The sequence below is a fragment of the Homarus americanus genome, unplaced genomic scaffold, assembly GCF_018991925.1.
Source record: "Homarus americanus isolate GMGI-L3 unplaced genomic scaffold, GMGI_Hamer_2.0 scaffold46577, whole genome shotgun sequence".
NCBI classification, from domain to species: domain Eukaryota; kingdom Metazoa; phylum Arthropoda; class Malacostraca; order Decapoda; family Nephropidae; genus Homarus; species Homarus americanus.
The window spans coordinates 351634-365680 of record NW_024750770.1 but is presented as its reverse complement, the minus strand read 5'-3'; the positions used below and the strand labels follow the sequence as shown (position 1 = coordinate 365680).

Sequence of the window (14047 nt, the reverse complement as noted above, 5' to 3'; positions counted from 1 at the left end):
CTTATGGTTGTGAATATATTATATAATGAAATACTCGGTGTACACTTGAAACAAGGTTATACGCTGGCACGCTGCGCGACAAATTAGTTTAGTGGGCCCCCAGATACCGGTGGGCCCTTGGCCAATGGCCTACTTGGCCTACTGGTAAATCCGGCCCTGAGTATGATTATCATTAGTCTAGTACTGCACACACACACACACACACACAAAAGGGCGGATCCAGGGGGCGGGAGGACCAGGGGGCCCTTTTCATCAGAAAATTCCAATACCTTTTCTTTAATGCAGTATTGTACGCAGGCATTTTTGTATGGTAAAACTTAATTACTATTGATCTCAGAATATCTCATGACATCAAGTGCACATGGCTTAAAAATGGCCCCAAAATGCCCATGATATTGGTCAGAAAAAAGGGGGGTGGTTACGGCCCCCTCCCCCTTAAACACCCCCAGCTGGGTGGGTGTGTGTGTGTGTGTGTGTGTACTATTCAGGCACAGTATTTCAGTTGACAAAAGCGGTCAGTGGAAAACTAACTATGGGAACAAGTTAAAAAGTACGTTAGGTAGAATGATTTCTACTTAAAATTAACAATATTCCCAGGGCCTTGACACACAAGACTAAGACACGGTTTAGTCAAGTACATTACAGCACTCGGCAATGCATTCAAATTTGATAACAGCGTAAAAATTCTTGTCTAAAAAGTTTTAAACAATATATCATGACTCAACCCAGCAGCAAACTCTTATGATACACACTTACAGTACACACCAATCGTTATACAGTACTGTAATTATGAACCACTCATTGAGGCTGGGGCGTTAGACCAGATTCCTGTAGAATGACACAGCCTGGTTTACATACTGTAGTGTGTGTTACTGTAGTGTGTGTATGTTACTGTACTCTAGTGTGTGTGTGTGTGTGTGTGTGTGTGTTACTGAGCGCGATTTTTTTTAGTAAAAAATGTGTGTACACTCGCTACAGAAAGTATCTGTATCAGTAGGGTGGGGTCCGATGGATGTCAAAATGAACACTCCTATTTTCTCGATAAGGTTGTTAAAATTCTTCGTCAGCTGTGTCATATTATCTAGCAAAAAAAAAGTGTAGATATTTTTTGTATGATATACTGTATAAATACGGCGAAGATGAGCGACAAATGAAATGAAATATCACCCTACCTTGTAACCTGCTCTTAGTTAATTAAAGGGTTGCACCACCTACACAGCTGTAGATTAAAACTATGGCACTATTTCTATCCCCATGGTGTAGTTAATACCACCAGTGTCCAAAGCGTGTTGTTTTCACTGAATACAAAAATTTACCGTGTACCTTAGCCATAATTAATGATTTTGCTCTCAAATGCAGTCTCTCGTCACTAGTACCTGTTGCCTACATGAAAACAACAAATTAGTGCTTCCTTAGACAATATGCTGTATTGTGAGTGCGATTATATGCGGTTTCCTATGTAGTCAAGAATAGTTGTTAGTATACTTATATGTAATTAATATACATTATGTGCATGTTATGTGGGGTAGTTTGTGACTGAATACAGTAAACAATTTTGTTATTTCTCCCAGCGCCTCCCGCCCCTACCACTCATTATCATAACCTACCAACTCGAGATGGCAATCACGGCAGGCGAGGCGTATTATTTTCACAGATTGTGGTCCCCGCCAGTAATTATGTGCTTTAATAACAACGCAAACCGTAATTATCTAGCTCGCCCTCCGGGCCAACACGGGAGAAAACAAATCGGGAATTAAAAAAAGAAAAAAAAACATGAAACCCGGAAGCAACAGACAACAAACACACTGCTTCCCAAGCCACGGAGGGGGGGCCTTTAAACCAGTCCCCCGTTGTTTACTACAGACTGTAAAAACAACCAGTGAATGATGGCTCTTTTTGGTCAACTAAATTTAACCAAGATAGAAGCATCACTTTTTTCGGAAATTATAATAAACACGAGATTTTCAAGAAGACGAACAACTCGCTATTATGTTATCATTTCCACGAAGTAAATGTACAATGCGGACAGAAATAGGTATAGTGCACTAAACACGTTTATCTTCGAAGGGGATCTTATTGCCACACATCCGTCCCGCTTCCTGACATACGGTACAGATAATTTCCTTACTGCATATACGAATAATTACTCTGAATTTAGCACCAAAATATTTGTCCTAAGTCTCTATGGGCTAGTTTAAATCACCCGTGTAATTAAATGAATTCGATTTTATTCTTTAATGGCACGAAGTTAATACTCTCGTCCCCACGCCTATACACTCACTGCTGCTGTTGATCGTGCAGGCTTATCAAGGCGCCCCTGGTGGGTTGTACCTCAGCCCGTAACCTTATCCCATTCCTTTTGTGTGGCGAGGTGCGTCGTTGGCCAGACATCATTCCGTTGGTCAGGCCAGCCACGTCCGGGGGAAGTGGCTGTTTACCTGGTCTAAGCGTCTGGTTGAGGAGGAGGTGAAGAGTGTAGAGGTCCATGGTGGCTGCAGAAGGATCATGAGTGAGGCCTTGGTTCGCCGTGCCCCTCGCTGCTCCTGCTGGTGTTGTTGCTGACCCGCCACCACACCACACAACACGCCTCCCCCGTGCTGGACATCCTGAGGTACGTTTACCACTCGTTTAGGAAGGTTTAATGATTTACGAATTAATCTTTTGTAGGAGCATAGTTGTGTTACTGCTTGTAGACATAGCGAACATTGTTGTAAAAACTCGCATCTTATCAGCACAGTTTCTCTTTATATACAAACAGGGATTTCCAGTTTACTTTTGTTATCTCTCAATATCTTTTAAAGATATAACATTCTTTCACTGATGGCACAGTCAACCTCAACCAAATAAGAAATAATAGTTTTCAGCATCTGAACATAACTTTCAGTTTCTTGGTCACTATATTATAAATGCATATCTGGTTCTTCATTGCACTGTATACTGTATATAATATATCCTGAGGCAGGAGGGTGGCAGTGTGTGGCCCGGCTACCAGGAGGCTACTGCCTGTGTCGTCTCTTCTTCGTCCTCTAAACAGCAACAAAATGACTTCTTCTGGCATACATTAAGGCTGGTATTCCTATTGCAGAAGCAGCGTGTGTTATGCCGTGAGGTTCGTGGGGGAGTTTAGGCCAGGGGTTGCATGCGAGGCGTCAGTGAAGGTGGTGTGAGGCAGGAAGGGTGAGCCCAACTCACCCTGTAATAACAACACCGACCTTGGTGCCTTGGCGTAAAGACGCTGGTGAATCGATTTCCTTTCTTAAGATTTAGCGGTGAAATTCGTACAGTAATTAAGATTATATTTAGAGTAACGCACTACACCGGCGACGCCGAGTTACTGAGGATTGGTCTAGGCGTGATGATGGTTGGTGTGGAGGTTGCGTGTGAGTGGGCGGAGTATATCTCGTTCGTGTGAGGTGAGTGGGCGGTGTGTGTATCGTACGTGTGAGTGGGCGGTATCTGTATCGTACGTGTGAGTGGGCGGTGTGTATCGTACGTGTGAGTGGGCGGTATCTGTATCGTACGTGTGAGTGGGCGGTGTGTAGTGTTACGACAGTCCATCACTAAAGGTTACCCGAGTCTTGAGCCATTTATAGTAACGAGCAATCATCACAACTAATCTTAGGTGTTTACAGACCCAATCTCCATGACCAAGGTAAATACAGTATCAACAACACGAGTAGATAATACACAAAGAAACAGGAAAACAAACTGAAGAGTAAACAACTAACTCAGAGAAATAGCAATGTTTAAGGCTCGTAAACATACACACAACATATATGAAGAATTCCTAAGTAACACAATGGGAATAAAAATATGAGGGTAAGTAAGAGCAGCAGTCAGTATTGTACAGTGATGTGGGAAGATTATACGCGGATGAACAAGATGACAATACAATATCCACTGAGACACAAACTCGTACATTAAATTCAACCAAAAAGTGACGATGCTAAATTTTAACAAAAACACTGGATGATGTAAATAATTTAAAAGGAATTAACGTAAAATTAGGGATTATGAGGACAAGGGTGATGACTTTTTGAGGCTGTACGGAAGGGAATGACACCAAGTGATAATACAAACTTGGAAGACCAGACATATACATACTCGAGGAGGAAATAATTTGAATAACTACGAGAAACTTTTGGATTAAAGCCTAACAATGTATCCTAACAGATTGTGGATTAAAGCCTAACAATGTATCCTAACAGATTGTAGCCGAACAGATTGTAGCTTAAAGGGGAAAATATATGCTGGGAGAATTCCTTAAAACCAAGAATGAGAGAGAGAGAGAAAAGAAATAAGTGTTTAAAAGAGAAAGAACAACAACTCGGGTAATACTATACAACATCTGGTTAGGTTAGAAAACAGATGCCCTTCTCCATCACTTACCTCTGAACCATAAGACGCGAGTCGTTTTCCTCCTCTTCCAGTTCACACTTTTCATCAAATACCTCTCGTCGCGCTCTCTCAGACGCTGTAAGTCGCTGCCTCAGGACGCGAATCTCACCCTTCAGGGCTTCTTCTGCGTCTGTCCCATGGCTGTACACAAGAAGAAATTTGTGGTATCAACAATTTGAATCGTATTTTTTTTTTATGTGTGAAATTCTCATACGAAATCTTGCAATAACAATGATCCGATTTGCCAATTCTAAGTTGATTAATTTCACAAAAGATGGCGGCACATGTCAACTGGTTAAAGATGTTTCTCCTCACCCTGAGCTGTATTTTCTAAACTGATCCTTGATGGATTCACACTCGAGTATCAGCTGTTCCTTCTCGCACTTGAGGTGTTCAAGTTCCCGCTGAAGACACCGCTCACCCTCCACGATGCTGTCATACTCCAGCTTAGTCAGACTCACCCGCTCGTCATCCAGGGCCGCCTTGAGGTATTCATCACTCTCCTGCATCACACACAAGTACACAATTACCAGACCAGAACGTGGTAATGTTCAGGCCATCTGCAGCAGACACTAGTGTAGACCAGGAATTTTCAAGTTGCTTACAAAATCATCAGCTCCTTGGATGGTATCAACGAAATAACAATTATCACTAGTGAACTGAACTTCATTAAAAGTGAAATATTTCTTAAACGTGAATTACAAGTACAGATACACATTACTGTAGTGAAGTTAACTGGAGACTTGAGATTAATTATTGGTTTTACCTGCAGGTGGTATGACGTAACACCAACTACTTACCACAACAAGTAAACATTACCTGTAGGTCTTGGAGTCTCAGGTGTCTCAGGTCGCGACCCTGTACAGTAGACCTTATGGCAGCCAGGCGAGCCACGGCACTCTGTAGGTCAACCTCCGCCTGCTGGATGTCACACTCAGACTTGTCGAGGTCGACCTCATGATCCAACACAGACACCTGTGACTGATTCAGCCAAGGAGCGTCAAACAGTCAAACACAGCTCATGCACAAGCACAAAATGCTAAGCTTTTCACTATCAAAGCTTGAAGAGTTGTTGATGCATTATTATTTATATACTCACACAATTAGCATATGAATGTATTAGCACACATTAGCTGCCGAAACATTGTAGTAAAACATTATCAGACAGGGAAGCAGAACAGTGTAGAATATGTGTATTATTTGAGTAGCGAAGTTAGCTGCATGACAGTAATTCATAAGCTGCGGTGTTACAACCTCTTGGGGTACCGAGACGAGACAGAAAGACCAACACACAGACACACGTATGTCAGCATGCATTCACATTACGTTAGAAACACATCCACACTAGCGATCACATTCCCTCAGAAAATTTCATTCTCATCTTATCAATATTATTAAAAAAATCCACATTTACAAACATTATGGTACGAACATTGTCACCTAACCTAACCACACACGTCATAATACGGTCACAAAGCATGAACGGGTGAGAGAGAGGGGGTGGGGGACTGTTGGCGGCAGGAGACATGCAGACAGAGAGGAGAGCAGCACCAGCAGGAGGCACCAGCTTAAGTTCCTCACTCACCAGGTCGGTCTGTGTGGTGACGTGAACCAGCTCGCAAGACGTGTCGAAGATCCCAGACTCCTGGAAACTGGTGGTGGCGTCTAAGGCAGTCACCATCTTGACAGGCCGGTGCTGCTGCGGGCGGGGAGCAACACAACCAACCTCACTCATACATACATACAACCACACGCTTTGTTTATCTTATACTGAGTAGCCAACCCTAGTGCTCTCTTTTTGATCATTTTAATAATTGTCTTGTTTTGTGCATCTTGCTTATATACTGCATAAATACAGCAAAGATGTCAAGCAACACATTTTACTACACACTGTAGCCTATATACAGAAAATACCAAAAGCTACAGTCTTTTTATTTGAAGCTTCTATTAATACAGAATATCATGCTACATTGATTAACTTGTAAATTAAATACAGATGCAGTATAATGTGAAGCTGATATACATGACGCAAAAGGCTCACTAAAAAGCAATACTGTATCATATTCTATCAAAATGTCTTCTATAACGATAAATAGGTTTTGTATTGGCATGACAGGTGTAAAGCATCCAGCATTGTTACCTGGACATGTTCTGGGGAGTCACTCTCAGCGTCGCTCAGGTCCGAGTGTATGGACGGCGTCTTGCGGTGCACCAGTTCACTCTCCGTCCCAGATGCCTCGGTCCGCGTCTCGTGAGCCTCACTTAGGTTTGTTACCGCCTCCTGTAACTCACGATTTTCCTCCGTCAGGTTCACCACACGTTCCTGAAGCTCTGATAGGGTGCTGTCAAGCATACGTAGTTTCTGTAATGATGAATAGTTACACGTTAGCTATTTTAATGGAGGCGGTGGCGGGGTGGGAATTATATTGGCTTGGCAGCCCATTGGTCCCAGACTAAACTCTATCTCCTAGTTAATCACAACACTAAAGGACCTGTACACCCCCGATTGTTGTTACTAATCGCTTTCTTACCCAGGAGATATGTTTAATGTTTATGCACAATTTATAATATTTCAGCGCTTATTCAATAACGCTAACTGTTTAACATGGGCACAGGAGGCACATGAAGGCCTAACAAGCAATGTGAGGTGAGGTGGGCACTGACCGTGATGGTGTCAAGCAGGACGGGCTCCTGGGCAGCAGGGTCTGTAAGAGACTCCTGCAGGCGGGCGGCCAGCAGCATCAGGTCCCGCCCTAGGTCACAGCCTAGCTCCTCCACGCCCATCCTATTCTTGGGTGTGGGCGTGGGCGTGGCCAGAGTGGGGCTCATGGGTGAAGACAAGGCATGATGGGTGTGAGTGGGAAGGGCAGCCACCCAGTCGAGGAGGGCGGCCAGGTGGTGGGCGGCGGGATTCTCCTGGTCGCCGGCCGCGCGGGATAGCTGAGCCAGCCACACCCGCCCTTCAGACACGCGCGCCTTCTGAAACACAACACAAGACCCGAGTTAACACCACTATTACCACCACACTGATAATCATCACCCGAACTATTTTGACACATACATATTTCCTACATAATACCTACCAAGCCTTTTTTAACAAGAATTATTAAAAAAAATCAGCATCTAAGAAGCATAAACAAACAAAAATTCACAAAAAATCACTAAAGGAACATAATTAAAACAGCTCGCCGTATCAAACAACAGAGGTACCAGCACACCTCCACCTCCCTGCGGTATGACCTGCACTGAGATACGACTCCCAAGAACGATGTACTGTATACATCTAACACTACACATGACGAGTGACCTAAAACTTCCACCTTTTCTCTCCTGATAGACAGACATGCTAACCTTCCAAATGGTATTAAGGTGCAATGAAACTCTGCTATTCCCGACTGTCGAGAGATCCACATTCACTCTAAACTACCTCATTTGGCAGTTTATATCAAATCATTCTGAAAATATGATTAATCGCAAAAATGCAACTACACCGTATAACAAGGTTCATGTTATCTGTCAGGTGTTTGTGTAGCCTACGTGTACTGGTAACACTGTGGGCTGAGCGAGGTTATCTTGTACTGGTAACACTGTGGGATGAGGGTGGTTAACTACACATTCTATCCCCCAGAGCTGTAGTCAAAAGTGCTCTAATTTCTAAACGTAACGAAACAACGTGTTTTAAATTTTCAAAAACTAACTTGACAAATGTGCTCCAATTTAGAAAAGTTAAAAAATCAAAAGTAATCTGATTTTACAACACCTAACAAAACACACGAGTAACAGACGGTCGGCGCCAAGTAGCCCAGTGCACTTTTTGTCATCAGCCAGTGGTAATGCTACACCTGAGCCTCGTATCTCCTGCCTCACCAGAGTTTATCACAAGAGCCTAGCACCTCTGGTATCTGTGGTGAGAATCCGCAGGAATCCTCCCCCAGTAGACCAGTGATATTGGGCACTGTTCACACCCATCTTGATACACTATCAGGCCCCACACTACACTGAGAGATCGGTGTGAAGCCACGTCACTCACAGATTGGGCAGGGAAAGCATTGAGCTTCTCCAGCCAACGTCAATGCCCTTCCACTTTACTGCTCTCACACACACATCCACCATATGTGCTGGGCATTATAAACCACCCATGTAACAACGCAAAGTTTTTTTTTAACACACTTAGCATTATCGTTATCAGGCAGGCAAGGATGTTTTCGTTACGTTAAATCAATATAGCGAAGCACGCGAGGATGTTGGACGTGGGATATATCAACATTAGCAAATAGGCAGGGATTTTTTTAATAATAAACAAGAAGTATTTGACAGGAACGTGTAAATGACTAATAATAAACCAAGAACATTAGAAAACACACATGGTCTTGCATTTGATAAGCCAACAATGTTATCACTGGAGGTTTCGTCACAGTAGGCTACCCTTCAACACACACACACACACACACACAAATTTGCTTGAAAAACCCGTACGTATGAAAAGCATCCCCGTATTAACATTACTCCAGAGCTTCATTACTTCCCTCTTCTTGTAGTTTTTTAACTTACAGGTAACTTATAGCCTTGTATGACCGTGTAGACTAACCTAACCTAAAGTAGCCACACGGCCCTGAATTGAGAGTGCAGTCCACCTGGGCACTTAACATGCACAGCCTACCACTAGATCGCCTCGTCCTACACCCCTGCCCCTCTTCCCTAGGCAAAACCAGCTACAATGCACCACTATACGCCGAGGTTAGTGACTTGGGCTATGTGTCAGGATAAATAATACATCATTATTGATTTATAGACAGGCGTAGTGTCAACCGCGGCGAGTGATGAGCTGCATGATACTGCTCACCACCACCAGGCTACCTCACGCTGCTGCCAGGGTTAGTTAAGAACATAAGAATGGAGGAAACTGCAGCGGGCCTATTGGCCCATACTGGGCAGTCCCGTTTACACCCAACCCCTATTGCTCATATAAGCATCCAACCTATGTTTGAAGCTATTCAGTGTATTCGAGTTAATGATGATATTTGGTAACTTATTCCATTCATCCACTACTCTGCTTCCAAACCAGTGTTTACCTACTTCACGCCGAAATCTAAATTTGTCTAATTTAAAACCATTGTTACGAGTTCGCTCCTGGTTGGATAGTTTGAGTACCTTTGTAATGTCCCCTTTGTTTAGCCCTGCCTTCCATTTATACACCTCTATCAGGTCGCCCCTTACTCTACGTCTCTCGAGGGAGTGCAAATTAAGATGCTTTAACCTGTCTCTATACTCAAGGTTCCTAATGCCCGGGATTAGTCTTGTCATTCTCCTCTGGATTCTTTCCAGGGATTGTGATGAGAGTTTTCATGACCTAAGGAGTAACTAAAGATAATTGAGCCTTGTCGTACCTGTGTTTCTAACCTAACCAAACATACTCTATGGCTGTGCTACCCAAGACGTCAACACTGCCCTGTGATTTCAAATGCTTTTGTTTGGGGAAGTATCTACCTCCACTTTTAACAATTAAACAGTAATATTACATAAAAAAATAGATTAAAGTAATTCACAATCAATAAACAAACTAAGCTCGTCTGAAGGCACACTTTCACCCAAATTAAGAAGCGATACACAGGCAGGTATATAAATTCTAACCTAACCTACCCACACCACCAGCCACCCACCTCTCCCTCCCTCCCTCGAAAGTAATAAGAGAAGCGTCTAATCCCATCATATTATGTTCCTGGTATCATCCCTGCCTCTCCCTCCCTCACCTTCAACCCACATCTGACCTATCACCACACACACACACAGGCACACACGGGCACTCATTGTCACGTGATGCGTATTGTCAACACAGCGTTACCATGACAACAAAGCAATATGCGAGAGAGGAAGGTTTATGTAAAGGTACTCCAGTGTACAGGTGTTATAACTATACCAGTAATGATAAAAACAAGAACAATGTTACTACTACCACCACTACTACTACTAACAATAATAATACTGTAATAATAATAATAATAATAATAATAATAATAATAATAATAATAATAATAATAGCAATAATAATAAATAATAATAATAACAATAATAATATAATAATAATAATAATAAAAATAAAAATAAAATATTCACGAAGACGACGATGATAATAATAATAATAATGCAATAATGAAAAGAAAACACTCCAAGGGGAAACATTAAAAACAATCAGACAGACAGAGCCAATCTCTACGACCTCGCTATCTGATGGGCGGGGAGGGGGATAATAACGACACACAATAGACCGTTCATTATTCCACAACACAACTTCCTCCCTGTGAAATTTTAGGTCAGTGTTGAGAGAGAGAGAGAGAGAGAGAGAGAGAGAGAGAGAGGCCACGAAACTTCATTCTAATCATGCATGCAGGTGAAATTTACCCCCCTCCCCACACAGGTGAACACTAATGAACGAAGGCAAGGTTAATGAATGACAGTGACCCCACCTTTGGACCGATAAATTAAGGTACAGCGTAATTCAAGACACCTATGTACACCCAGTAACACGAAATGACACCTGGGGGTTAGGTTAGGTTGGGGCCCTAAAGTTGACGTCTCCCTCTGGCTAACCTAACCTAACCTACACTGCTGGTAAGAGAGAAGAGATGGCTGTAAATAGTTGAATCTCCTCGACACAGCAACGACGAGGTGAAGGTGTGGGGAGAGGGAAGGTGTGGGGAGAGGGAAGCAAATGCAGGACAATGAGAAATGGGGAGGGAAGGGAACTTGGATCCACCCATGGGAAGAGAAGGAAGGGTGGAGCAGGTAAGGAAGGGGGAGAGTAGGGCGGGTAAGGGAGAGTCGTATTGAACACAAAAGAGCTAAGAGAAGGGTTAGGAGGGCAGTCGAGAGGGGTAGAGGGAGGGCAAGTGGTGGTTGAGGATCGAGTGTGGTAGGGGCGGGCATGAAGGGTTGGCACATGGCCAGGATGCGGTTCGAAGTTCTCCTAACCTGACCACCAGGGATCAGCAGCTTCCGGAGGGGGGGGGACACTCCCGGGTGATTAGGCTAGGTTAAGTTCGGAAGGCAGCGTGACCGTGAGATATGCAAGATTCGTCGACTGGAACGTACGTGTGTGTAAAGGAGAAGAGGGTTGGGAGTGGTGTAAGGGAAGAGGGTGATGTAAAGAAGAGGAGGTAGCTAAGGGGAGGAAGAGGGTCGTTGCAAAGTGAGGAGGGTGAGAGGATTAGGGAGGGGGGAGGGTGAAGGTCTTTTACTAAGGGTGAGACAAAGATGGAGGCACCCTAACACCACCGTCAATCTTACCCTACTGCTGCCCCTACTACAAGCTTCACCCCTACCACACCACCTCTAACACCTAAGTAACGTCACCACCGTTGCATCATCTATTTACAGGAAGAAGCCATAACTGAGGTGTTGGTAAGTGTTGTCTCATTACCTGTGTTACTTACGTGTGTGTGTGTGTGTATATCACCTGCCCAACACACACACACACACACACACACAAGGAATAATGTAATAATGTTTTAAGTTTCCCAGCCGCTCCTTCGTTCACGTGATCTAGTAACTACCAATCAGAAGTGCTCATCCAATCCATCATTAAGCCTGTCAGTCGGTCTTCCACCAGCAGGAGGTTGTAATGTAGGTGAGAACTGGTTCTGTGAGCCGGAGATGACGAAGGGTAGTTCCCTCAGGCCTCAGTAGTCCACTATCACCACTGTATCCCCAACTTGGTGGTGGTAACAAAAAGTCCTCTAACCTAACCTATATATAACAAAGACACTATTTAACATATACAAACTCTCTCCAACTACGAGCAGTGTGTAGTTTAGTGGCGTATGTAAACCGTGGTGCGTGACTAGTGTTCTCACCTATCTACTTACACCAATAGGGAAGAACTAGGAACTACAACTCTTATACATGGTGGTGTCTGAGCTAGCAGTGTGGAGGGGTAGCCGGGGCACGGGGTAGAGATATACCATCAAGTTATCTGAGAGATCATGTGGCGGGGTGAGGTACAGTGGAGCCCGGATCGCCCACCCCCCTCCCCCCCGGCGATCCTTGGCTACCCACCTGAGCGTCTCTTTGGCTACACCATTTCGTTCTACTACACGAATGGAGGACTGGACTGTTACTCTCTCTCTACCACACATCAAAAACCTGGAGGAGCTGACACTACCACAACTTCGTCAGTAGAGGTGTTTGATGGAGGTGATGACGCGTGGGGGGGGGGTGGGGGGCGGGAACCAGCCACCGTTATTTGGGGGAGGATACCCGCCAATAACCGCTGTTTAGTACCCCCCCCCCCTTTAGTTCCCTCAATCATAACATCAAAGACCAACCAATCAAATGACTTGCCTTATAATCGTTGGATATGTCGACTCCCGAATCTATAGAGAGCGGCAGCGACAAGTCCTCATTGGTTACAGCACTACTGACGTCATCCAAGTCGGTGCTAGTTGATTGGTCGCGCGTTTCTACCGTTGCAACCGACTCTGATCCCTGGAAAAAAGAAAAGTGACGTCAGTACATATCAACATGAAGTATTTGATCAACATTTATGACGAAAGAATTGATCACTTTTTGTTTTTACGGAATAATTGGAATCTTGAGAGGCGAGGGAGTATGGAGACGACAGCTGGAGGTTCTTCACTAGACCACCTCATCTATGGCACGGAGGAGGAGTAGGAAGAAAAGGAAGGAGAGAAGGAGGAGGAAGGAGAGAAGGAGGAGGAAGGGAAGAAAAGGAAGGGAAGAAGGAGAAGGGAAGAGAAGGACTTTATCTCTACCAAGAACACTTTATTTAACAGACCTCTGAGGACACACTTCATTATTAACTTTTTTACCCTCTGTACCAAACACTTTAAAATCTTCCCACATACAGCTGCTGCACAATACACAGCTGCTGCACAATACACATCTGCTGCACAATACACACCCCCTTACACGTATACACTACCAGAATACACCAAGTTCATAGTTTCCAGACGTCCATCGATAATCTCTTCATATATATATACCGTAGCATTAATTCAACCACAAAGACGTACAGCATATACCGAACAGTGACATCAATAACGAACGGGGGGAGCGACCTTCTGAACGCCGTTAAATTAATGAGACTTGGCACCGTTCACAATGCAGGTAAGACAGGTGTGTGTGTCTCTTCCGTGACCACCAGCCTTACCTCACCGATACAGTGTGATTACCTTAACACACACCGCCTTCAGGATACGACGATGCCTCCACCACGCAGTATAGATCTACAGGAGATAGTCTATTGTAGCACCTGTCCTAAAGGTACGGAGGTAATTTAGTAACCCGACTGACTACACGAACGTAAACACAGCGACATTGGAATGAGTTGAATTATTCCTTGGGACCACAATGAGAGAGAGAGAGAGAGAGAGAGAGAGAGAGAGAGAGAGAGAGAGAGAATCATCGACGTCCTTGAGTGTCGTGACGCCTCGATAATTAAGCCAGCACCCGGGACAGTGTAACAGCTGTATAGGGGGAAGGATGCCGAAGGACAGTGAAGGATATCTACTACACCACCAAGGACACACCGTTCCTTCACAGTTGGGTCCTGTGATCCAGTTCTCATGGCACAGGAAGGAAGACCTCGCCGGGACGCCATAGGTAAATATGCCGTTCATGGGAAGCAGGTAAA

At 44.1% G+C, this 14047-nt stretch overlaps 1 protein-coding gene across 12 annotated transcripts in view; it reads right to left on the bottom strand.

Moving 5' to 3' along the window:
* LOC121854184 overlaps positions 1-14047 on the bottom strand; it is a 246229-nt gene that overhangs the window by 15663 nt on the left and 216519 nt on the right. For 6 of the 12 annotated variants that reach the window (XR_006086504.1, XR_006086503.1, XM_042348653.1 and 3 more), the window contains 7 exons: positions 12736-12879; positions 7063-7377; positions 6539-6760; positions 5984-6097; positions 5218-5379; positions 4714-4901; positions 4390-4539 (listed from right to left, as the gene is read on the bottom strand). Coding sequence is in view for 10 of the 12 variants with exons in the window: in XM_042348653.1 (XP_042204587.1) it covers positions 4390-4539; positions 4714-4901; positions 5218-5379; positions 5984-6097; positions 6539-6760; positions 7063-7377; positions 12736-12879 (1295 nt within the window). In the remaining 2 variants the exon portion in view is untranslated. The remainder of the gene's footprint in view (positions 1-4389; positions 4540-4713; positions 4902-5217; positions 5380-5983; positions 6098-6538; positions 6761-7062; positions 7378-12735; positions 12880-14047) is intronic. The other 6 variants (XM_042348655.1, XM_042348654.1, XM_042348660.1 and 3 more) reach the window with 6 other exon arrangements.